Genomic DNA, 24,830 nt, shown 5'->3' with positions numbered 1-24,830 from the left:
TGTCATTGAGTTATAAAAGCAGTTAAGTGTTGTTTAGTGCGTTTCTTAATTGTGGAGCGTCAAGCAGCTGCTCTCCAGCAGGCAGACAAAAGGGTTTACACACTTCATCATACAATATTGCCACGCTCGCTTCGCCAGGTCTTTACTGCTCTTTTTTTTAATATGCACTGCTCTTTCCTTGTTTCCTGCCTGTCATCTTTTCCTTCTTTATTTCCCTCTCTATAACACACGTTCTGTCCTTGACCTCTGCTGCTCTTCTTTCCTCTCTCCTCCACCCCACCAACCTCCCTGTTAACCCCCTCTCTTCTCTCCGTCTCCGTCTCTCTCCTATGTCTCTTGTCTCTCTCAGATGCAGGATGCTATGGGCTATGAGCTGCCGTGGGTCTATTTTGTCTCTCTCGTCATCTTCGGCTCCTTTTTCGTTCTCAATCTCGTTCTGGGGGTGTTGAGCGGGTAAGAGGTTGTGCTGTCGTCATGTGTGTACAAATGTCTGTGTGTGTGTGTGTGTGTGTGTGTGTGTGTATGTGTGTGTGTTGTTTGTGATGTGGCTGTACAGTACGTAGTGCATGAGTTGTGATAAATGACCATGCAGCAAGACTCCCTGGACCAGACATTTAAACTGCCACTTATTGTTGATTTTTAGGGATCCAGTGATCCGCTGAAAAAAATATTATTCATTATTACTAGTATTATTGTTATCAATACTATTATTATTATTATTAGGGTTCACTTTACATGGCATTATCTGTTTAAGTAAACAAAACACTTTACATAAACTGTACTATACATCTTATTTCTAAGCATTTTGTTTGGAGGCTATTGATTTTAGTTTAGTTCATTTAAATTTATTTAGGTTTGAAGCTGCCTTGTTCAACTGCTATACTGTCTAAATCCAGAATCCCATGCTGCAAACTGAACATGCTTCAGCCTTTATCATCATAATCCCTTGTCATCACCATCGCCATTTCAATTGAGCACATTTACTTTTACTACACACAATAAGGGATTGGTACAAAGAGCTGCAGGGCAAAACGTGGCTAAAGGCCGAAGGTGAGCTACTGTTGTTTAAGCATCCGCACACTACGAATACCACAGTGAGGACATTTTCCCACTGGTTAATAAACTTGTGATAACACCGGTGTTACCGATTACACCAGACATTGTACAAGAAAAGATGACGCTCAACCTGCCACCGCTGCGCCACACACACCTGCTTTAACTGCTCCGTCTTCCTCACAGCTTCATACCGATCTTCCGACTATTTATTGATAACATGCTTAGTATTTTACAAATACTTTACTATACTGTAATATACTAAAAGTCTTTTCTTTATTTGATCAACAGGCGGACATTTGGTACCAAATAATAATCATTCTTACAGGGAAAATTGCAAACAAAAAATTGCATACAGTGTTGACTGATTTACAGAATACCAAATGATGGTCAAAGGAGGTGCAAATACAGCAAAATTGACAAATAGTCTGAATTAGCATTGATGTGCACTGTGCAGATTATTTTGGTTCAGTCATGTGGCACACAGAATAAATGAAATGCAAATAAGAGGAGGGTGATAACAACAGTCTCACACCAGCAGTCCACTAATAAAAGTAGAGCTAGAAGTTAAGGAAAGATGAACTGACGATCGCTGAACTAAGGAAAATCTCCCACTCTCTCTCTCTCCTTTCTGTTCCACTCAATCAATCCTTTGTCACATGCATGAGAAAAACACACGCAGAAGCAGTGACGAGCACTCTGTCTATCTGTTATGTTTACGTCAGTTGACATCAAGGGGCCTCATGCCGTCACAACCTGTCTGTGGTGGACAGATGGACACACACACACACACACACAAACCATTCAGACTCTTCTTTTAACCAGCGCGTGTTTAATTACATACACAAGCAGCTTTCTGTGGTCTTTCTATCTTTCTTTTAGTGAAGTAAGTTGTTTTTGTTCAGTCCAGACCGTCTTCCTCCTTAAACACCCGACTTGTCTCGTGTGCATACATGTGTTGGTTTACATACGTGTTTGTCTTGTGCGCAGATTAGCATGCAATCTGCTAACGTTGTTTGTGTATGTACAGCGTGTGCATATTTGTACAGAGGCACTTGTCGCCCGTGTCCGCGTCTGTATGTTCAGTTTCAATAAGTGCTGCTCCAGCGGGCGAGCCGGGTGGCTGTTATACCCCGCTCTGCCAAGTCACGCTGTTTTAGTACAAGCACCACCCGGCCTGTAGGGACACACTGGGGTATTAATAATTCACCCCTCAGGTCAGCTGTGGAGGTGGAACCTAAAAAAAACTTGCACAACAGGGAAAACACAACAGGCAAAAAAAAAAAAAAGGTTATTCTGAGGACGGAGTCAAGTCTGGAGGAGAGGAAACATTAAAAGCATTAAAAATGGAAATTATAGGATGGAAGGCTGCACCGGATAGGGAACATCATTTTCATAAAAGCATTACAGCTACCAGATATAAATAATTTGATCACTAGAGTTAAAAGCAGCATGATAACAACAACGATGACAATAATAGTAATAATAATGATAAGTTACATCTCAAAATGACATGCAAAATTCAAAATTAAAACAACAATAAAGCCAAGACTAAACAGCTTTTTATATTTAAATTACATTTATTTTGAGTAAAGAAAAGTGATGATGTCCAATCCATGGGAGTCTTGCTGCACAGTCTGTTGAAGTGTCTAACTAAAATACCTTCTCTCCACAGTGGTTATGCCTGAAATGAGCTGATCTGAGTGGAACTAAAGTGAATCAAACTGTTTTTTAAACTTGTAACCTTCAAATACAGCCGGTCAGATACGTTGCCATGTGGCCCGTTAAGTGACTCTGACAAATACATTGAATGCACCATAATCTCAGCAGGGATCCTGCAGAAGCAAACTGCTCCATCTGTTGGGAACTTTCACGAAGGATCTAACCTCGTTCCCTCTTCCCCCTCATCCCTTTCTCTCCTAACATTTCCTGATTGCTCCTTCCTCGCTTTCATCCCTCCATCTTAACTTTCCCCTCCATCCTTTCTGTCTCATCTCCTTCGGTCCTGCCCCTCCATGCCTCCATCTCTCCACCTATAGGTGAATGATGCAGTAGGGTACAGGTGGCCCTGGGTGTATTTTGTCACCTTAATCATCATCGGATCCTTCTTTGTGCTAAACTTGGTTCTGGGGGTATTGAGCGGGTAAGGGCAAAAGGTTAAAAGTCACTTGAGACTAACTTCTCTCTCTCTCTTTCTCTCCTTCATGCTGTTCTTAGAGAGCTTTGCTGTTTGTTTTTGCCATGGATGTGTAATGAGACATGGATACGGTGTGGCTACTCAGTCTTGCTTCCAATTTTTCCCAGTGGCCACTCATGGTATTGCAACCAAAAATCCCCCCGCGGCTCAAAAGGCCTTTTCCCCCACAGACCACCATTGTGAAAGAGACATCTGTAAAACTGTTGACATGAGGTCAATTATGACTCCTTTCTGTTATGATTTTTTGATCCATGGAGGTTTTATATTTGTAAGACTTTCCTCAAGCCAAGAAAACTTTTTGGGTGTATGGGCCAGGCGAGTAATTCTCTTTTGACAATAAGTGACATCTTGGGGTCCAGTATCCAGTTATACATCCATGGTTTCTTCTGAAGGGAACTCTTTATTTCTGTCTTACTTCCTGCTCCGGACAGTTGATGTTGTTTAAGTTTAGAAAGTACTGTACAAATCGTGCACAGGGATGTGTTGTCTAAAAACTGGTACAGGTACAGTTTGAGGAGTATTATAGAAACACAATACATACCAGAACATGTGGCACAAGGAAAAGTGCAACCTGACAGTGTCCAAAACTTTTTACAGTACCATGTGTATGTGGATTCGCAGATCTGAACTAAATCAACCGCACTTACATTGTTAGTCATTATCATTGTATCTGACTGTAGTGAAATCGTACTTCAGCATCAGGGCTCTATAGGGCACTTCAACAAGACCATTGAGACCTTTTGGATATTACCGCTCTAATGCCGCATTTCCACTGCATGGTACGGCACGGCTTTACTCAACTCCCATTACCAAAATTTGTGGATAGTACCTGGTACCTGCTACTTTTTTCGGCACCACCTCGGTCGAGGTTCCAAGTGAGCTGAGCCAATACTAGAGAGTCAGAGAGAATCGTCACTAGGGGACACGGGACAACCTGCACGGGACAAACCCGCTGTTTTTAAATAGCCAAGCTACCGTCAATAGCAATTTTTTTATTCACTCAACTCGACCCATATTTTTAAGCCCTCAAAACTACCGCAAAACATACAATACGTCGACCAATTGACTAGGTGCAGACGTTTGGTCTGTTTGGTTGCTGTTGGATTCAGCAAGTGTCGCGTTGAAGATGATGTTATGGCCGTTTCAAAGGGCATCGCTAAGGCAATCAGCTGTGAATCCCGCCTACACTGAGGGGGTACTATCTGCAGTGGAAAACGAAATAGAGAAAAGGACCTGGTACCAAAAGTGAGTCGAGTCAAGCCGAACCAAAAAGGTCTCATTCTACACAACTCTATACGCTCTCTACAACTCTATAGTGTTGCCTCTATAGAATAGCACTTACTATCATAAAATGGTTTGTTCTCTGCGCTGCTGGGATGACACAAAACATCTCAATTTATAATAAAAAGAACAATAAGCAGCCAGCAGTATAAGTCCAGGTACAGTTTTTAGGGGAGTGAAGCGACTCACCCCTGACTGACTGACCCGAATCTGACTCTCGATACCCACTGTGATTTGACAGCAGCATTGTGGGAAAAATAATAGAGGTCTATCTGGTCCAAACAGCTTGGGGGGGGGTTTGGCTGTCTGACTCTTTGTCTGACTTCTGACTAATGATGCTGTCAACGCACTACACGGCCTGACCTTTTACCAACTGCTTCCTCCATGGAGTGTGTGTGGGTCTCAGATTGGCATAATAACTAATGGCTAAACAGGAAGAAGGAGAGCGACGGGCGTAGACACAGAAACGTCGGGTGGGACGGTGTTTTGTCTGGATTAGATGTAACGCGTAAATAGAAAGAATGGTCCAAGAGAAAAGGGAACAGAAAGTGAAGGGAAAAAGAGAATCCGATGATGATTTAAGACAGAAAAATGAGGTGATGATGGGAAAATTGAGAGTGATGCCTCACACACTGGCACACACAAACACGGATCAATAGGATTGGGTCTCCTGCTAATGTTCTGACAAGCGAAACAGTAGCAGTTTGTCCTAATGCTCATTGATCTGTCTGTAGGTGTGATCTGCTCCATCATTCCTCTAAATTTAACCCAGGACACATACACTCTCTCTCTCACACACACTCTCCGTCTTGAGTTCTCTTCCAGGCTATAGACTGTAAAAATCAATGAAAATGGCACATAACAATCTAGAGAGTTTCATTATGGATCCTGATCTTGCCCTGCAGGGAGCATGTTTAATTCAAATCTATGTATTGATTGCATAATATCTGATTCAGATGAACTTTCAGATAAGTCTGAAACTTCCATAGTTGCAAGAACTCTCACTTAATTGAACTGTATATACAGCTAACAAGGCTGTAATGTCCAAACCCAAGATGACAAGGTGCGAGATAATGGACTAGCCCTGATATAAATCCTGATTCAAAGTACTCATGACAGGGGGGAGGCACCAGCAAAAGTTAACTTGTCAATGGACCATCGAAATGTTCCCCAAGCCTCCCAGCTCCTGCCAGCTCTCATCCGAATGAATTCTTTGTCTGCAACCTGACTTTGACCTTCCCCAAGTGCAGCGTTTAATCAAGTGTCCCTTAATTCTTTCCTTTTGTTTTCGCCCCGGACACCTGGAAGTAATTTCACCAGGTTTCATCATAATGTTTCAATATTTCACACTCTTCTCTAACATTGGTTTTAGTTGTCTTAAATCATCTTTGCTCATGTCCTCTCTTTGTCCACATCACCTCCAAAAAAAATCCTGAGGAACTTGAAAAAAGCAGGCATCAATTTGATCGCTCCGTAATAAGTGGATATAGGAGGATTGTTCGTGTTGATCCGACATTTACACACTTTGGTCACATTGTTTTTCTGCGTAAAGAATTGCAGAATGTTTTATGAAAAAAGATAGCTTAGGGATCAAAATAAAAGCTCTCAGTTTACCTGTATGTCTTCATTACGACCTGTGGACCAAAACCTCTGGGTGGTGACCGAAAGAATGAGATGGCAGACAAAAGGTGATGAGCTCAGTGATGCAGGGTAACCTCAGTGCCACTTCTCCTCCAAGCTGAGGTAGTACAGCTGGTGAGGGATGTTCCCCTCTCTGCTCCTCCCTCGGGGGGGTTTTACCAAGCACATTGCAGCTGGGAGGAGACCCAGGGGTGGACTGCAGACACTGCAACTCCCAGCAGGCTTGGGAGCACCTGGAGCCCTGGGAGCAGCCAAAAGTTAGATGACTAATCCGTATTAATTACAAATCATCTTGACAATCACTTTCGGTTTTATAAGTATATTATAGACCAAAACATTATATTATGTAATCATTACAATGGTTTTAAAACAATGCATTTGTATGACACTTGTAGCATCGAAGTGTGAGAGCAGTCCTCAAAAAATAAACATCCTCTTGAAGGGCCGGTGTGCAGCATTTTGGGGGATCTATTAGCAGAAATGGAATATAATATTCATAACTATGTTTTCATTAGTGTATAATCACCTCAAACTTATAATCGTTGTGTTTTCGTTAGCTTAGAATGAGCCCCTCATATCTACATAGGGAGCAGGTCCTCTTCATGGAGTTACGCCATGTTGCTCCTCCATGTTGCTACAGTAGCCCAGAACGGACAAACCAAATACTTGCTCTGGAGGGAGAGCCTTTCGCGTTTTTACGTTACCTGAAGGCCACCGTAGTTCTCCGACGCTCTTGTGAAACTGCGGTAACGTGAGCCGCAGAGTGTAAAACCGTGGTACCACCAGCTGCCATCTGACTTCCGTTGCTCCTAAAGTAGTTTTATTATGGTAGGGATGGCCTCTGAGCCAGGCGAACAGCGTTACCATGGTTTTGCACTCAGCGGCTCACGTTACCGCAGTCTTGGGAAGGGAGGAGTGAGCGGAGGGGTACTCAGTTGGTTGCAATCTGCAACCACACCACTTGATGCCACCAAATCCTACACACTGTCCCTTTAAATGCTTCAGTTCTGTTTATCGTTTTGTCCATTCATCAGCAATGTTTGGCCACAGGTGATAACTTCAGACTAGAAGCATCCTGACTCAGAGGCTAACACTGATGGGGAAGTTTTCTTACTTTTGTTCCAAAACTTTCTCCTTCTCCTCAAAGTAAATGAAATGACGTCACTTATCCACATGTGGTCAGTCAGTAGGGGTGTCTCAATTTATATTCCCACCAGTGCATCAGGGTTAATGATTACAATCCAGCGACATCAATTCAGACACTTTGTAAATGTTAGGAACAAACTGCAGACAAATAGATCTTTAAACAGTAATACAGTATAAGCAGTGTATCAGTGATTTTCACATTGTGTGTTTTATATGAAAGGTTTACTTTGTGTTTATGCAGAAGTTACCATGTCTACCAAACATATAAACAGAACTGAATTCAACTGTACGCATCTGTTGGCTGCTTAAAATATATTTGGATGTGTTGGATTGACTGAGATGTGAATTCAGCTTCCAATGTGCTTTCATCTGTATTTGCATACTAACACATTGTCTCCTTGGCAGAGGCTTCCTCTCTTCACTTTACATTTGATTTCTCTCTTTAGCAGGTTTTCCCTCCTTCCTGTCCTGAAGCATTGTATAACGTTCTGCATTATATTGTCACATGATTTGTTTTGCAGTCTAGATTTTCAGATTTTTCTCTCCCCTCCCTCTGTCTCTGGTTTCTCTCTCTACCCCTCTCTCTACCCCCCCTCCATCCCTCCATCCTGCTCCCCTCCTCCCAGAGAGTTTTCCAAGGAGAGAGAGAAGGCCAAGGCACGCGGTGACTTCCAGAAACTCAGAGAAAAACAGCAACTGGAAGAGGACCTCAAGGTATGGCTGTTATCTCTGTGCGTGTTTAATTGAGGCGCCTTCTGAAAGAGGATGTTAGCCACTCTTCACCAGCCACTTAGATTCACAGTATATTGCTTTCAAAAAGGTGATTGACATTTTAGATGTATGTCAAAGAGAAGTGAAAAATACCACCGGTTTATGGCAGTAAGCATGGAAAGCAGAGCAGAGAGACTGAAGTTACAAGTTGCACAGATGGAATAAAGAGGAAATCAAAGAGACAAGTATAGGATTTTAAAATCGGTAAGATACTGTAGTTACAACTACTGTACGTCCTTAAATCATGCTAAAGTTTCAGTATAATAATTTGGTGCAGGAACATCGAGAAACATAATGAATGCTGAAACATTTCATTCAAAAAATGTCAAACCGATGTCGGATGACTGCAGTTTGGTTCAGTGGTGAAAAGAAACTAAGTATATTTGCTGTGCTAGTGCTGTGCTTAAGTGCAATTTTGAGGTACTTTACCCGACTATTTCAATCTTAAGTGACTTAAGTATATGTCTACTTCACTACATTGATCTGACAGCTTTAGTTACCTTTGCAGATGACCGTTTTTCATCCCCTTCCTGTCCAGTGGAAACCATGAATCTCCAGATGTGTTGATGTTGAATGTTTGTGATAAACCGAAGGATGAAATATCCTTTATGTGTTGAGAAAATTATCCTATTGCTTAAGCTAAATAAATTATTTAAAAAACCTCTTGGATCAGCTGGAAAATGCATCATCACAAAGCTGAAAACAGGGCAATTTATAAAGTATACAAAGGTGTTAAAAACATCTACAGCGGTAAAATGCTACATACACTTTAATGCAACAGTAATATTAATGCAGAATCATCATATATAATAGTAAAACACTGACAGGGAACATTTCACTGCACAAGTACTTTAAGTACATTTAGCTGATAATACTTACACACTTTTACTTCAGTAAGGTTTTGAATGCAGGGCTTTTACTAGTAGTGGAGTATATTAACAGTGTGGTATGAGTACTTTAACTTGCAGTAAAGGATCTGAACAATTCTTCCACCACTGGTTTTGTTGATAAAGGAGACTGCTCTCACTGCTGCTAAGCAATCAATATTTGCTTTGTGTTTCTACGTGTGTGTGAATGTAGGGCTATTTAGACTGGATCACTCAGGCTGAAGACATTGACCCAGAGAATGAAGAGGAGGGCATGGACGATGACAAACCTAGAAACCGTGAGTACCACAGTGTGTGTGTGTGTGTGTGTGTTTTAAACAGTGAAATATGCCAAGAGCGAGTGACGATCTATTTGCTTACTGCAGTTCGCCTCGAGGATGACTACGCATGAGCGCGATGGTGTGATTTATGACTTGTTGTGCGGTGGTATCGGCTGTGTTTTGGGTTAAGACTTTGTGTGAGACAGCGTGGTTGGATTGATTGTGTTTATATCTGAAGATATTTTGTGCTTCGTGCACACAAGAAAGTTGTGCATAATGTTTGTGTCAAATCTAGTGTTTGGTCTGTAAGTCGTGAGCTCCATACTGCAGTCTCCATCACACGGTAGCGGTGCTTTATAGTGAGTGAATGAACGATTGACAGAGCGACTGACTGACTGACAGACTGAGAGGATGTTAATATTGTCTGCTTGCTTTGGCTGAGAACCCTCCTGAGGTTTAAAACCTGTTTAGATATTAGTGGAATGTGTCAGACTGCAGCTAATAGCCTCTTCCCACACACTTGCATACAAACACACACACACACTCACTCACTTACACACACACGCGCACCCTTAGGAATGTGTGTACTTGTGTTCTGACAGAAATGTACACACACAAATTAACACCCTGTCTCTATCCACAACACCTCCAGAGAGAGGCAGCCACACATGGCACATGTCTCCCCAGGACTGAGCTACATTTCCTGGGGGAGGGAGCGTACAGCGCTGACCTCTTTTGACCTGGAGGTTTGACCTTAGAGAAGATAGAACTCGAGAAAGAGAGAGAGGGAGGGTGAGAAAGAGAGGCACAGGGATTTGACAAAATGTGTGTAGTGTTCAGTATGTACTGTGAGCTTCCTCACACTGATGATGAATGAATGATGAAGACTAAATATGCAGAGGCAGAGGCATGCATTCTGCACACAGCGTGCTCATCTGCTACAAAACGCTGTTGCTCATTCTGAGAAACACTGATGACTGCCAAGGGAAGAAGAAAGAAAGAAAAAATGACGATCTAATCTTTCAGCGAAGCTCAAGAAATTACCGTGGTCAAATGACCCAATTTACATGAAAATAAGACACAACACCCCTGCGGCTAATCCGTAACAAATCGACTTGTTTTCACCTGTTACCGTTGTGCACCCCTGGGCCAATCAGTGTGGCAAAAACACATCAGCAGTGGCTGGCGCGTTAACAAATACAGTATGTGGCCCCCCAATTGGGCCAATTTTGTAAAATGTCACATCACAATATCGGGATGCTTCTTTCCTTCAATTTTGTTGTAGTTCTGCATCACTGATATTACATACAATGTCCAGGCAAGACCAAGTTAGTTGAAGGGAAAACAAGACAGAATTTGTCAGGTGCTTGATCCAGTCTAGTCCAATATAAACATATAAATGTGGTATTAAATCTGTGGATATCAGTCAGGTGCAAAATTCAATCCATTACTTTTATTAAACGGTATAACTTTAGATGTCAAAATGATTGATACGTATGATCAGAAGTTCTCCGTCAGAAAGATCAATCACCCCTCCTGTTTGTGAAGGTGCAAAATCGAGTCACTTTCTCTCTTATTGCTCTGTCTCCCTCTCTCCTGGATGGATGGATGGATGGATGGATCCTCCTCTGGGAAGATGAATGAGGGCAGTTTGTCCCTGCTGCCCAGGACATTTTGCATAGACCACATGCACACACACACACACACACATACGCATCTCCTAAGAAGGGATAGGACACTTAGAGAATAGAAGAGAGGATAGCAGAGAGAGAGATGAAAGGGAATAGAAATATATAGAGAGTGTGTGTGTGTGTGTGTGTGTGTGTGTGTGTGTGTGTGTGTGTGTGTGTGTGTGTGTGTGTGTGTGTGTGTGTGTGTGTGTGTGTGTGTGAGACAGAGAGGGTATCTAGGACAGAGAACAGATGCGATTTCACATCACGAACAAGTCATAGTAGTGACCACACACTCACGCAGAGACCACACACACACCTTTCGACGTGTCTATCCATCATCCCATCTTCACATGAAGAGCTACAGGGGCGTCATATTGATGTATGATGTGATCAGTGTGTTCGCATGAAGACAAATGTTTATGGTGTGTGCATCGTTGTTGTTTTTTTTGAGAGTAGTTGATGTCATATTGATTTTCACTGCTTTTAGCAGCAGCCTGAGTGAGTGTGTGCGTGCATCAAGAGCCTCTAAAATATGGTGGTTATCATTTGTGAGCGCACACGGTCACACTCAAATGTGATGCTTTATGATATGAATGGTTAGTTCTTTCTTTATTTATGTATCATATGGTGTTTTCTTCGGTACATTTTTGTGTGTTTCCTGTAGGGCTGGACTCGAATATTTGACTATTTGATTATTTGCCTGTTGTGTAGGTATTCGATTTTCAATTTTGGATTAGTTTTTTTGTGTGTTTTTTTTAACCCCTCGGGATTACAAACACACATAACATACCGAACCTTTCGAAAAATGTTTTTTACTCAATAAAAATAACAATACAAACAACAATACTGCAGAATCCTTAAAAATTAGCGGCTTTAATTAAACCGAAAGACACATATTGCAGCGCTATGCGTACTCTCTCAGGCGAGAACGATCGAACGAAATGTCTGGCTGAGTCCTTCCCGAGCCAAGCCGGAGCCCTCACCGCCATTGCTTATGTCTCCAAGCGTTATCCAATGCAACCCATGAGGGGCTCGGGCCAGAGGCTGCATTACCTACGGCGCTTGCAGCCGGGCATTGCTGGAGAGGAGTTGCATAATGCGCTGAGACATCTGCCTCAAAAATGCTGCCGTTTAGGGGGAGAGGGCCCGCAAACGTGACTTTGAGGTACGTCAACACTTGCATACAGAGGGATGAGGAGAGGAGACGCTGAGTGTAGTCACAGAAGTGTGTGTGCCATTCACACAAGATGTAAAAATGGGGCAGAAGAAGCAGGAGGACGAGACACAACCGCGGCTGTTGCTGGCCAAAGCTTCAAATATTCGCTGCTGATTGCTACCAAAGCTCCGGAACCCAAAATATGGTATTTGGGACAGCCCTAGTTTCCAGCTATCCTCGGTCGTCCTCTCTATCCAGTTGGTCGCTCGATCGACCCAGTCGGTCAGTCGGTCTCTATCCAGTCGGTCACTGCTCAATCCAGTCGGTCGTTCTCTCTTTTCAGTCAGTCGGTCGCTCAATCCAGTCAGTCGCAATGAACTGAAATATGAACGACGATAAAAAAAATTTAAACGTGGCATTATGACAGGTGATGATGCTTTTTTTGTATTTAAGCATATGTCCCACACATATATTGCTTCCAGCCCACAACGTTCTCTGAACGCCTCCTGGGGGACCGCCCCCGATGAGAAATGCTACTCGAGAGTGTGCGGAGTTAGATTGGCTACCTTCCGTGTTTGCTGTGGCTCATTGTGATAACGGAGATCATAAAAAGTAAAACTATATTATACTATAGTATTTTGATCAAAATATTAGTGGTCATCAGCCCATCTCTGTTTGCAGAGCCTACATGTTTATATATATATATATTTATATTTCTCTTTAAATGTCATGCAATGTGTTTTTCACCAAGAACAGGAACAATATTTATGAGGGCGGTTTTGTGTGTGAATACGGTGGTACCCAAGAAGCCGGTTTCATTCATCATTATCATCTGCAATTAAGTCAAAGCTTCAAAAGCTACAATGCTGGTGCAGTGATTGTTTAATTTTGATGAATATTATCTACAGTAAGTGTGTGTGTGTGTGTGTGTGTGTGTGTGTGTGTGTGTGTGTGTAGCTGTTTGGCTGCTGTATTTGTATGTATGTTTGTGTACTAGACGTTTGCTAGATTTCACGCTTCACATCTGTGTATGCAGTTTTATTTCTGGTACTGTACAAATTGACTCACTCAATATTGCTAGTACTATTCTGCAGTATGCTGGGACAATCACATGTGAATCACTGGAATAAAATGAGCATAATCCAACAATGGGATGATCCCAGTATGGAGGAGCACGATGATGAATGTACAGGGCTCACAATGATGCAAATAGTGTGAGAGGAAGGGGTGAAGTGGACAGGAAACAATAGCTATTGTGTTGGCCAAGAGGAAGGAGAATAAGATGGAGCCATGTATTGTACTGTGTAGTGCTCAGTGAAAACAACACAGCAACTTGCTTTTTGAATGTCGACTTCCTCCACTCTCTAGAATATGAATCCTCCCAATGAATTCATCCTCTTTCTGTTCTGTAATTTCTTTTCTTACCGTAGAGAACGAGAACATTTTAGTTCAGACATTGATGGCAAAGTCTGGCAATGAAACAGAGACTTAAAAGACTAAATGGTACAAGAGAGAAAAGGCAGCGAATGCCGTCTTGCCAGTTATGCTAGTAATACATCTCAAATTATAGTAATAGCTGGAGTAATGCAATAAGGTGTGACTGTAAAGAGGGAACGTCATTTCAGCAGAAGCAATCGGGTTTCTTTGCAACAGGTTGTGTATTTTTCATCAGAGCCGGTACATGTGATTATTGGTGCCCGAATTTACAGTATTGTGTGCATTTCTGTAGTTGTGCTTATTGTGTGTCTCCATGCGTGTGTCCATGTGTGTGTGTGTGTGTTGTGTGTTGCTGAGCCGTGCTCTCTATCCCCAGGTAAGAACCAACGTTTTCAGTCTCTGCGTGGAGCCGTGAAGAAAAATGCGGCTTTCCTTCGTAAGGCGTGTGCGTCTGTCTGCATGGTCCAACACTAGTTCAAGATTTACTGGAAACCCGATTCCAGACATGCAAGCCAACTGCACCTCCTCTCCCTCTCCTCTTTTTCTTTTCTCCCCTCCTCCTCCTCTTCTTTTCTCATGTACTCTCCTCTTCTCTACTCTCCTCCTTTGCTCTTTTACTTCTCTCATCTCCTTTACTTTCATCTCCTCTTCTTCTTTTCTCCTGTCCTCTTCCTCTTCTCTACTCTCCTTCCCTGTTCTTCTTCATCTCCTCTCCTCTCCTCTTCTTCTTCTCTCCTCTCCTCTTCTTTGTCTCTCCTCCTATCTACTCTCTTCCTTTCCTCTTTTTCTTCTCTCATCTCCTTTACTTTCATCTCCTCTTCTTCTTTTCTCCTCTCCTCTTCCTCTTCTCTACTCTCCTTCCCTCTTCTTCTGCTCTCCTCTCCTTTCCTCTTCTTTTCTCATCTCCTCTCCTCTTCTTCATCTCTCCTCTTCTCTACTCTACTCTCCTTTCCTCTTTTTCTCATCTCCTCTCCTCTTCTTCATCTCTCATCTTCTCTACTCTACTCTCCTTTCCTCTTTTTCTTCTCTCCTCTCCTCTCCTCTTCTTCTCCTCTTCTTCATCTCTCATCTTCTCTACTCTACTCTCCTTTCCTCTTTTTCTCATCTCCTCTCCTCTTCTTCATCTCTCCTCTTCTCTACTCTACTCTCCTTTCCTCTTTTTCTCATCTCCTCTCCTCTTCTTCATCTCTCATCTTCTCTACTCTACTCTCCTTTCCTCTTTTTCTTCTCTCCTTTCCTCTCCTCTTCTTCATCTCTCATCTTCTCTACTCTACTCTCCTTTCCTCTTTTTCTTCTCTCCTCTCCTCTCCTCTTCTTCTCCTCTTCTTCATCTCTCATCTTCTCTACTCTACTCTCCTATCCTCTTTTTCTCCTCTCATTTCCTCTTCTTCTTCTCTCCTCTCCTCTTCTTCGTCTCTCGTCTTCTCTACTCTACTCTCCTTTCCTCTTCTTCATCTCTCCTCTCCTCTCCTTTTTTCTCCTCTCCTCTTCTTCTCCTCTTCCTCTCCTCTCATTGTCTCTCCTCTTCCTCTCCTCTTCTTCTCCTCTTCCTGTCCTCTTACACTTCCTCTTCCTCTCCTCTCGTCCTGCATTGTAGTAAGCACCTTTTCTTTCAGTGGCTGCCTCTCAACACTGTAAAGTAGTTTATTCTCATTGTCTTCCTCGCCCCTTTTTGTACACCTTCCATCGAATAATAATCAATATATATACTGCATATATATAAACATTATCTTAAAGTGGGGACTTGGACTTTTGCCACCAGTTACTATCCCTTAGGCTGGCAATATTGTATGTCACCTTGACCATGTTTCGTGGCCTTTAACTTCAAAGACGAGAACCATGAGTACAGGCAATAAGGAAATGAGGAGAAAACATCATTTCAGTATTGAGATGCAGCCACCGTTTTTACCTTCATAGGTTCGTAGGAAAGGAAATCCTTCGCATCTGCCTGACTGAAAAAAAAAAAAACAAGAGGACAATGTCATCACAGAAAACAATTGGAGTGCGGTTTACACACTGTACATGACGACTAAAAAACATTTGTGATGTCACAGTCCTCTCCTTGTTTCAGATTCCTTTCCCTAAAACCCCCCTGCACTGTTGCTCCGATAATAATAGATAATAGAGGAATAGCTGCAACATTTGAATTTTAGCCTTTTTTTATGAACTTCATCCAGCACTTGTCATATTGTTGAGCAGGCATGTAAGATACTGGTCCTTTTTTACTGACTTCAGTGTTGAGTGCTTACATGCTAACAAGCTGTTCATGGCTTATTTTTAATATAATGTGACAATTGCAGAGTGAGCAAAAAAAAGAGAGACTAAAATTCAAAATATGACATTATTGTGTTAAATTGAGGCTGCATGAAAAAAACCTCATGTTCTGAATATTTTTGTCAAGGATTTTAACTGTGAATTTTACAGTCACTTTTGTGGCTGTTTGGGTTTTGATATTGGAAATTTGGACCGCTTGAAATATCTGAAAATGACCAACGAAGATGACGGCATGGACGATTAACACAGATCCGTACATGAGCACACACAAAGACACGTTTTTACCTCCAAAGACTACCGTATAGTGAATAGTTTGGCATCATTTAGTTCAATACTTTAAGGTGACATTCACTTCTTTTCAGTGCTGTTCTTTAATATTTTATCTCACGCACACATGCCAACATGGGTAAGAATGAATTAATCCCTCTGTGTGACCCTTCCCTGTCTTTCTCTCATTCCCTCCCTCCTTCCATTTCCCTCCCGTCCCATGTTCCCTTCCTTCATTTTCCTTCTTCATCTCCTTCCTCCTCTCTGTGTCTCAGGTCTTTGGGGTTTTACTCTAACAATAGGTATTAAACTAGTTCAGAGCTCCATTGAGGAGAAGGCACCAGGCTGGTTTTCTATTTGAAAGGCTTTAGCCTCGGGAGAGACCGGAGGGCCCCGAGTGCTTTTAACTAAGTAGCGTAGCAGCAGGTGGCACGTGTCGAGGTGGGGGAACGTAGAGCGTGTTCACAGCGGAGGCCTTAATGTTCACAGAGACCATCCTGATCTCTACAGCACAGAGTTCATCCATCACCAAGCATGTGGCAAAGTACTGTTCACTCACTGTAGCTTACTTTGATGTATTGTGTTAGCTAAGTGCTTACAAGCCCAACAAAAAAAATATATAGAGGGTTTATTAAACCTAGGAGCTAGGTTGGCCCACAGAAAGATATTTGAATGCTTTATTGTCATTGTCAAAACACTTTTTCTAGTTTTTATATTTACACTCAGGAATGAGGAATGGCTTGATGAATGCATGTTGAGAGAGACTTTGCTTGCTTTTCTTTGCTATACTTGATTGCCTATTTGTTTGGCAAAGCATTATTTACTCATCTTTATTCAAGGTCATATAACTCACACATTGGCTACACCTTCAATATGATTTGTATGCCTTTGCGCCGGCGACAGCCATGGCCGGAGGCAATATATTTCCGGGTTGCATGTCCTAGGGATGCATTGATATCGTATCGGGCCAATACTGACTCAAATAGCTGGATCGGGTATCGTTGACAATGGGGTCTGATCTATTTAATTCAATGCTATGTGTATATAGTACATACATTATAGACTGGAATCTTAATCTTAAAGTTTCGACCAATTTGTTGCTGCGTTAAAAAAAGGTTTACACTTGAATTGTAAATCCTGTTCATTTTTAAGATTTTTTTACCAAGTTGCTGGTGTAAGATTTATTATTTTAACAATACATAATTAAATAAATGTAAATCTACTTGTTTATTTGTTACATTTGGTTTTTCAAAGTTAGGAAAACAATGTTTAAGTCCAGCCTGATCCCAGTCACTTCCACACAGCGAGGCATACATCTTATTAATTAAACACTGGTATCGGATCGGTACTCGGTATCGGACAATACCCAAAGCCCAGGTATCGCTATCGGTTATTGGTACTGAAAAAGTCGGATCAGTGCATCCCTAGTCTATCCCTCCATCTGTACGTATGTCCGGTCCGGAGGGAATTTCTACAAATTTGGCATAAATTTGAAGAAAGGATAAAATGATGTAATGATGACATTTTGGACAGACATGGATGTAAACTGCAACTTGACTGGCGGGCGGAGGCATACAACCGCGAGGCGGTAATTCTAGTTCCTTTTTATATGGAACATAAAGTAGATTTCCTATTAGCAAATCTGCATGGAACACTATTAAAGTAGGAATACAGACCGGCCAACTGTGCTTGGAAAAGCCATTTCTATTACTGGAGATGAGATAATCAAGCACAATTGCATGACCAGATCTGTATTTCTAATATCATTTTAGAGTTACTAAGGTTGGAAAAAATAATTCAAGTCAAGATTATGATTATTCTTCTCATCTCAAGTGCCGATCATGTCCCTTGGTTTCATGCTAAGCATCGTTTTGCAAGAGTGCGTTTTGCTTTATTTAACGGCGGATATCTTACTTTAATACAAGACGCATTGAGATTCAGATCGGCGTGTGACTCCGGTACCCAGCGGGTGTTACAATAAGCGTTTGAGGTGACAGTGAGGGGAGTGCAGCTCATTCCCGCAGGCAGCCAAAGACTGACAGAAGCAATAAAAAGCAATGTATCACTTCATATCAGTCTCTCAACCAGCCATCCCATTTCTTTCCTCTCCCTCCATCCATACCTCCCTCAATGCTTCCACTACGTTCTCCCGCTTTTTTCCTCTTTTTCCATCCTTAACTGCCAACTCCTATTACTCCTCCTGTCCTTCCTCTACAGCAGCCTCTTCCTCCCATCTTCCCGGCATTCATCCTTCCATCTTTACACACCATTACACTTGTCTTTAAATAAGGACAAAGTGACACATTTGCAGTCTCCTTGTGGCTTCATAAACAAAAGAAAGGTTGGGGCTCAGTGAGCCTCCTACCTGTTTACACATCTGCAAACAAAAAGATAAAGTTAATTAAGTAATTTTCAGATGTTTGCGTTGACATTAATCCCGCCAAAGCTTTCACAGCTTGATTAAAGTTTTAGAAGACTGAAGAAAAAAGCATTACAAGGTTTTTCAGTCTGCAATTAAGCTCCAACATCCCCCGCAACGTTTGCAGACCAAAGACCAAAATCTCCGGCATGTTTTTTCTTTCAATCTCCCTGAGCTATAAAATCACAAAAGGGTTTTGTTAAGATTTAGTTCACCCGGAGTTAAGCAATCCTTCAGCTTAGAAGTTGAAATCCTTCCTAATAGCTGTTGCAGAGGTTGTGTCCCAGGATCCCTCACCGGTAAATATTATTAGTATAGCATGGAAACTTGCTGTGTAATTAGCTTAGGCAAATACATACAATATAATTGTATCTATATAATCTTATAGAAATCTGATTTCTGAATCCAGTGCAGCCCTCAGTAGAAGACTGGATGCACTTTGTAGTTTTTAAGTGCGTGTGTAATAGTACATCTGTAAAGTTGACTGACAGTTTGGAGTCCACAATGTTTTAAGCTCAAGGTTTAGAGCAGTACAGCGTAAGAATGATGTAAGCGAGGATGTACAACCCGTTTCCCTGTCCTGTTAATTCATCTTTCTCTTTCTTTTCTCTTTCTGTCTTTTGTTCTTTTATCCGTCACCTCTTTTTTTCTCGGGCTCCGCTCCTTCTCTGTTTCTCAGTGAGCATGCCAGCCAGCGAGAATGAATCGGTCAACACAGACAACGCCCCCGGGGGAGACGTGGAGGGGGAGACCTGCTGTACCCGGCTAGCGTAAGTACCTAATGCACACCTCTTCTCCTCCTTCTATCCCTTCAGCTCTCTCAGTCACCTTCTGTCAATCCCGAGGATGAACTCCATCCCGCATCCTTCCAGTATTAGCACTTCAGTGTTGGTACAAGTGGCTCAACCTGCCTCTGCCCTCCACTGATCTCACAAAGCCAGACCTCTGTGTCATCAAGCTCACAGAGGTTGGGAAGAATTCACGCTCTGACGCTGGTTAGAGGAGAGCAGAGTGACAGTGGGTTGTCGTCATCCTCCAAACTGATGAAACTTTGATAGGGAGAACTTGGGTGGATCTGAGGAGACGACTAAACAGAGCTGCTGTTCCCACAGGCGGTCTTTTTCATTTTCACAGCCTATTAAAAAATGACTCTTTTTTTCCCCAAAAAACTCAGTGACCTTGATGAAACGTAGGTCGGGCTAAGAGGAACTAATCACACGCTAAACCACCGTGCCTTATTCTTTTTTCTAGTGTACTACAACTAAACCACCCCATTGAAGTCTGAAGCTGGAGTAGTTGCTGTTTTGTTTTTTTGTTGTTTGTTTGTTTTTTAGCTAGAAATTAAAATGTTTTTAATCTTGCTTTTGGGCTAATTTTTTAATATCGATATATAAATATTAGGGCTGTCAATCAATTCAAATATTTAATCACGATTAATCGCGTGATTGTCCATAGTTAATTGTGATTAATCACAAATGAAACACACATTTTTTATCTGTTCAAAATGTACCTTAAAGGGAGATTTGTCAAGTATTTAATACTCTTATCAACATGTGAATGGGGAAAAATGCTTGCGTTATGTAAATGTATGTATATATTTAGTATTGGAAATAAGTTAACAAAATAAAACAATGACAAATATGGCAAACTCAAGTCCAACAGGGAACAACAGCTGTCAGTGTGTCAGTGTGCTGACTTGACTATGACTTGCCCCAAACTGCATGTGATTATCATAAAGTGGGCATGTCTGTAAAGGGGAGACTCGTGGGTACCCATAGAACCCATTTTCATTCACATATCTTAAGGTCAGAGGTCAAGGGACTCCTTTGAAGATGGCCATGCCATCCTTCGCGAAAAGATAGTATTACATGGTTGGTACCAATGGATTTCTTAGGTTTTGTAGTTTCATATGATACCAGTATCTTCACTCTAGCTTTAAAACTGAGCCTGCTACAACCTAAAAATTGCAAGTTGCGTTAATGCGTTAGAGAAAGTAGTGGCGTTAAAACAAATTTGAATTAACGCGTTAATATTGCATTAACTTTGACAGCCCTAAATGAATATGTTATTCCAAATAGTACATTTTCAGGAAGTAGAGCCCTTTACACACCGGGGGGGGGGGGGGGGGGCGTGGCGAATAAACAACACGAAAATGTTAAATACTCGCCTGTGAATATTACATATCTAGGGCATTTATTGTGAAAGGTCAGAACGGAAGGAGTGGATCTGGTCTGCGCTGCCTTTTTCAAGGTTGAAAGGAGCAACAAAGATTGACATCGTGGCTGTTGTTTCATAAATATAGGCGCAACTCAACCCGTTGCGCACAATGCGATTGGTTTATGCCTTTATTCAAGGAATTTTTATCACAAAAAATATCTGGTACTTGTCACTGAATAGGTCCTTGACATTGTTCTTTACTGAAGGCTTCATATAAGTTCATTAATAGCAGGAGAAAAGTGAGAAGAGGCCAATGTGCCCGTTTGAAAGAAAGCTTGACCATCATTTGGGACTCAACAATACATAGAAAAGCAGCACATCTATCATGGCTACATCTCATCTAATAGTAATCCTTTTTCTTTCCTTCTCTCCGTCTCTTTCAGCTCTCTCACTCTCTCTCTCTTTCACCTTTGTGTATTTGCTGAAGTGCTTTCCTCCTCCCCAGTGGGAGCTCACGAACAGCTGACTCACTCGCTCCTGCTCCACCCTCTCCTTTCAATTTTTTTACATTATTCAAACAAGTGCGTTGCTTTCTTTCTTAGACGCGAGGCCACGCAGGAGCCGTGACCCAAGCGGGCCCACTTCATCAGCACACGCGAGCGAACACACCTACATACAAAACGGTGCATCACTGTGAAACGTAGCAGAGTAGAACAGATCTGAATAGAGGGAGTTACTGCGGCAGTATGAAATAATTTAGAGGTGAAATCAAACTGAATCAAGAACACACTCGACCAGAGGAACAGTAAGGCCAGTATAGGCACACTTGGGTGGCACACTGTTGTTCATCTGTGCTCTCGCTGTCCATCTGTTGCGTTGTCTTTGTTATGTTGTTTGTGTTGATTTGTCCCGTCAGACCAAAAACAAAGGATAAATCATATTTGATCATCACATAATGCCAAATAGAGGTAATAGTGAAACCAGCAAATTAGTCATTTTTATCAGTCCATTTGATTCATATGTAAAATAGTGAAAACATGCTCATTATAATTTCCCAGAGCCCAAGTTGGCATCTTCAAATGTCTTGTTTTGTCCAACCAGCCGTCCAAAAACCCAAAGATATTCATTTTATTATCACATATGACAAAGAAAAGCATCAAATTATCACATTTGAGATGCTCGTCCCAGCAAATGTTTGCCATTTTTGCATTAAAAATGACTAAAATGATTATTTGATTATCTAAATAGTTGCATAGTTACGTAGGCAGTAGTTCTGTCGATTGATTAATTCTTGCAGCTCAAGAGCTGACTTAAAGTTACTACGGGGAACTTTCATTTTGCGTTGATTTTGGCGGTCCCTGTGGACAAAAGCGTTTCAGAGCACCAGAGTCCCTTTAGAAAACCGCTCATTTTACTGCAACAGGGTCTGACAGTCTATCCCGCTCAGTCCTGGTTCTGGTTCTCTCGTTCCCCCCTTCCCTTTAGCGGGCCAAGCAATACGGCCTGGGCCTCCAGCAGCGTGGCGTCAGTGTTGGCTCCCAGCGGGGACCGACGAAGCAGCAAGGCGAACCTGTGCTCCGACTGCAGGTCGAAGGCAGCAGCGAAGCCGAATCTCGGTCTGTCCGCAGCGGGCTGGTTGCTGGAGTCTGAACTGAAGGAGTTTCTGGCGAACCGGAATGATTTTGTTTGATTTTGCGCAGAATCCGACCCAGTGGCACTGATGACAAGCATTAAGAATAACTATATAGAAATAGACAGTCGTCTCACTGATGGTCTTGTTTGCTTATGTAGGTCATTTAGAGGCATCAGTATTCAATTGAGACTGTTTCATAACCAGATAAAAGTTCCTCACAGTAACTTTAATCACTGTGCGCATTAAAGATTGAATATTTAGCAGAGCAAACAATAAAAGTTATATCACTACATGCTTCTTATTCATAATTTCTAAAACGGTTTGCAGAATAAACCTGACTTGGTTTGAAAATGCACATAAAAGTATGTAGTTCTAAAGCATAAATCTCCCTTTTTATGATCCATGAAGGCGCTCCTGCAATTTTGGAGTCTCACTTAAATCAGTGACTTTCACAGTAATCAGACTGTCCTAAACTAAATGAATAGTAACCTTGCCAAGACTGGAAATACGAGCCCTCATCCCTCCTCTGCGAGACTGCAACAAGTTTGGCTATAGGGCATTTGCTCACACTATTATGGAGATAAAACTGGAGACTTTTCAGTGTTTGTCAGTTCTTCTTCACATTGCTATGGAGACAGACCTCGGGGTGGGAGCTATACTTCGACTTCCGCTGATCTCCATAATCGAGACGGACACAAGGAGAGAAGAGACGTGTGTACTGTCAGCCTCCATATCCAGCCAGTCAGTCATTTTATTCTATCGTTCAGTCAGTCAGTGAGTCATGTTATTGCTTCAGTCAGTCAGCCAGTCAGTCAGTTCATCTGCTGTTACAGACCAAATCAGTACACAGTTGCTCCCTCAAAGCTCGTTACAGTATGTGATACTACGACTACGTTCTCTTTCGATTGATTAAGTTTCACAAAATTAATATAGAAGTAACAAAATGTAATTTAAATGCAACAAAAGGGTCCGTAAAGACATTAAATCAGTACATCATTTAATCACATTCACCAAACATTTGTACTATTTTGTGCATCAGGTTTGATCATCATTAAACAACCCTTGATTTAATTTACACAGTGGGAATTTCTCCTCTCCTCTCCTCTCCTCTCCTCTCCTCTCCTCTCCTCTCCTCTCCTCTCTTCTCCTCACCTCTCCTCTCCTCTCCTCACCTCTCCTCCTCCTCTTCTCCTCTCTTCACCTTATCTCACCTCACCTCCTCTTCTCTCCTCTCCTCTCCTCTCCTCTCCTCTCCTCTCCTCTCCTCTCCTCTCCTCTCCTCTCCTCTCCTCTCCTCTCCTCTCCTCTCCTTACCTCTCCTCCTCTTCTCCTCTCTTCACCTCATCTCACCTCATCTCCTCCTCTTCTCTCCTCTCCTCTCCTCTCCTCTCCTCTCCTCTCCTCTCCTCTCCTCTCCTCTCCTCTCCTCTCCTCTCCTCTCCTCTCCTCTCCTCTCCTCTCCTCTCCTCTCTTCACCTCACCTCTCCTCTCCTCCTCTTCTCTTCTCTTCTTTTCTCCTCTGTTCACCTCTCCTTTCCTCTCCTCTCCTCTCCTCTCTTTCCAGAGACGATGTCTTCCACAATCTCTTGTCTTCCGTACTTTATGTATGTACCTTTTGCTTCTGTTACAGTGGTGAACAATCAACAGATATGTTTCTATTAATACGTGTTTTCACACCATGGCTGATTTGAGGAAATCCAAACTGAAAGCATTTGTTTTTCTTTTGACTGGATGCCACTGTATATATGTTTGCTTGGGGTGATTTGTTCAAAAGAAAAGTGGGTGACAAAAGACGAGACAGGCAGCTTTTGTGATAGTGTAGCTCACCTCAGTCTCTAAACAATCAAATGTTTACTCGGTGATTTAAGGTAATTACATCTCAGAATGGCAGGAAATACTGGACCCACACAACTAAGTTGTACGAGGATCATATTTGCTGATGCAAATATCCCTCTCAAATCACCCCTTTCGTGTTGTGTACCTGTCTATACGTGTGTTATGTCTGTGTGTATAATCCATTCTGTTTTCTGTGTTCCAGAAATAGGATCTCCAAATCCAAGTTCAGGTTAGTACATGTTGTTTACCATCGTCTCTTACTTCACCTGCTCTAATGTCTCGACTGCTGTGGTACACGTATGGTCGCTGGATCTGTGTGAGTGTGCTTGTCTACAGTAGTGCACAGGAAACACAGATAAACTGACAGAAACAGAGAGCTTTACTTGTTAAAGTAATAGTTTTTAGGAAATACACTCACTTTCTTTCTTGCAAAAAGTTAGATGAGAAGATCAATAGCACTCTCATATCTGTATGGTAAATATGAAACTTCAGCTGGTTAGCTCAGCACAAAGACTGGAAACGTGTGGAAACAGCTAGCCTGGCTCTGTCCAAAAGTAACAAGCTCAGTAATTAACATGTTTTATCCGTTTGTTTAATTCGTACAAAAAAACAGAGTGGCAAGTTGTGGTCTTGGTTGTTACGTGCCAGACTATTTCTTGGCTCGGCATAATAACAAATTTTGTTTCCTGAAGGGGTTTATTTCACAACAATGACCCGTTAGCTGTACATTATCCCGCTTATT

At 42.0% G+C, this 24,830-nt stretch overlaps 1 protein-coding gene across 13 annotated transcripts in view; it reads left to right on the top strand.

Moving 5' to 3' along the window:
- Positions 1 to 24,830, top strand: part of cacna1c (calcium channel, voltage-dependent, L type, alpha 1C subunit) — a 245,436-nt gene that overhangs the window by 172,844 nt on the left and 47,762 nt on the right. For 7 of the 13 annotated variants that reach the window (XM_074626028.1, XM_074626025.1, XM_074626035.1 and 4 more), the window contains exons 8-13: positions 3,093 to 3,196; positions 7,945 to 8,032; positions 9,170 to 9,254; positions 13,879 to 13,938; positions 19,142 to 19,232; positions 24,291 to 24,317. In XM_074626028.1, coding sequence (XP_074482129.1) covers positions 3,093 to 3,196; positions 7,945 to 8,032; positions 9,170 to 9,254; positions 13,879 to 13,938; positions 19,142 to 19,232; positions 24,291 to 24,317 — 455 coding nt within the window. Of the gene's footprint in view, positions 1 to 349; positions 454 to 3,092; positions 3,197 to 7,944; positions 8,033 to 9,169; positions 9,255 to 13,878; positions 13,939 to 19,141; positions 19,233 to 24,290; positions 24,318 to 24,830 lie in introns of all 13 variants that reach the window. The other 6 variants (XM_074626032.1, XM_074626037.1, XM_074626026.1 and 3 more) reach the window with 5 other exon arrangements.

Source organism: Sebastes fasciatus, chromosome 23, assembly GCF_043250625.1.
Source record: "Sebastes fasciatus isolate fSebFas1 chromosome 23, fSebFas1.pri, whole genome shotgun sequence".
Lineage (NCBI taxonomy): Eukaryota > Metazoa > Chordata > Actinopteri > Perciformes > Sebastidae > Sebastes > Sebastes fasciatus.
Note: the sequence above shows the minus strand (reverse complement) of the source record. Positions and strands in the feature narration are given on the sequence as shown.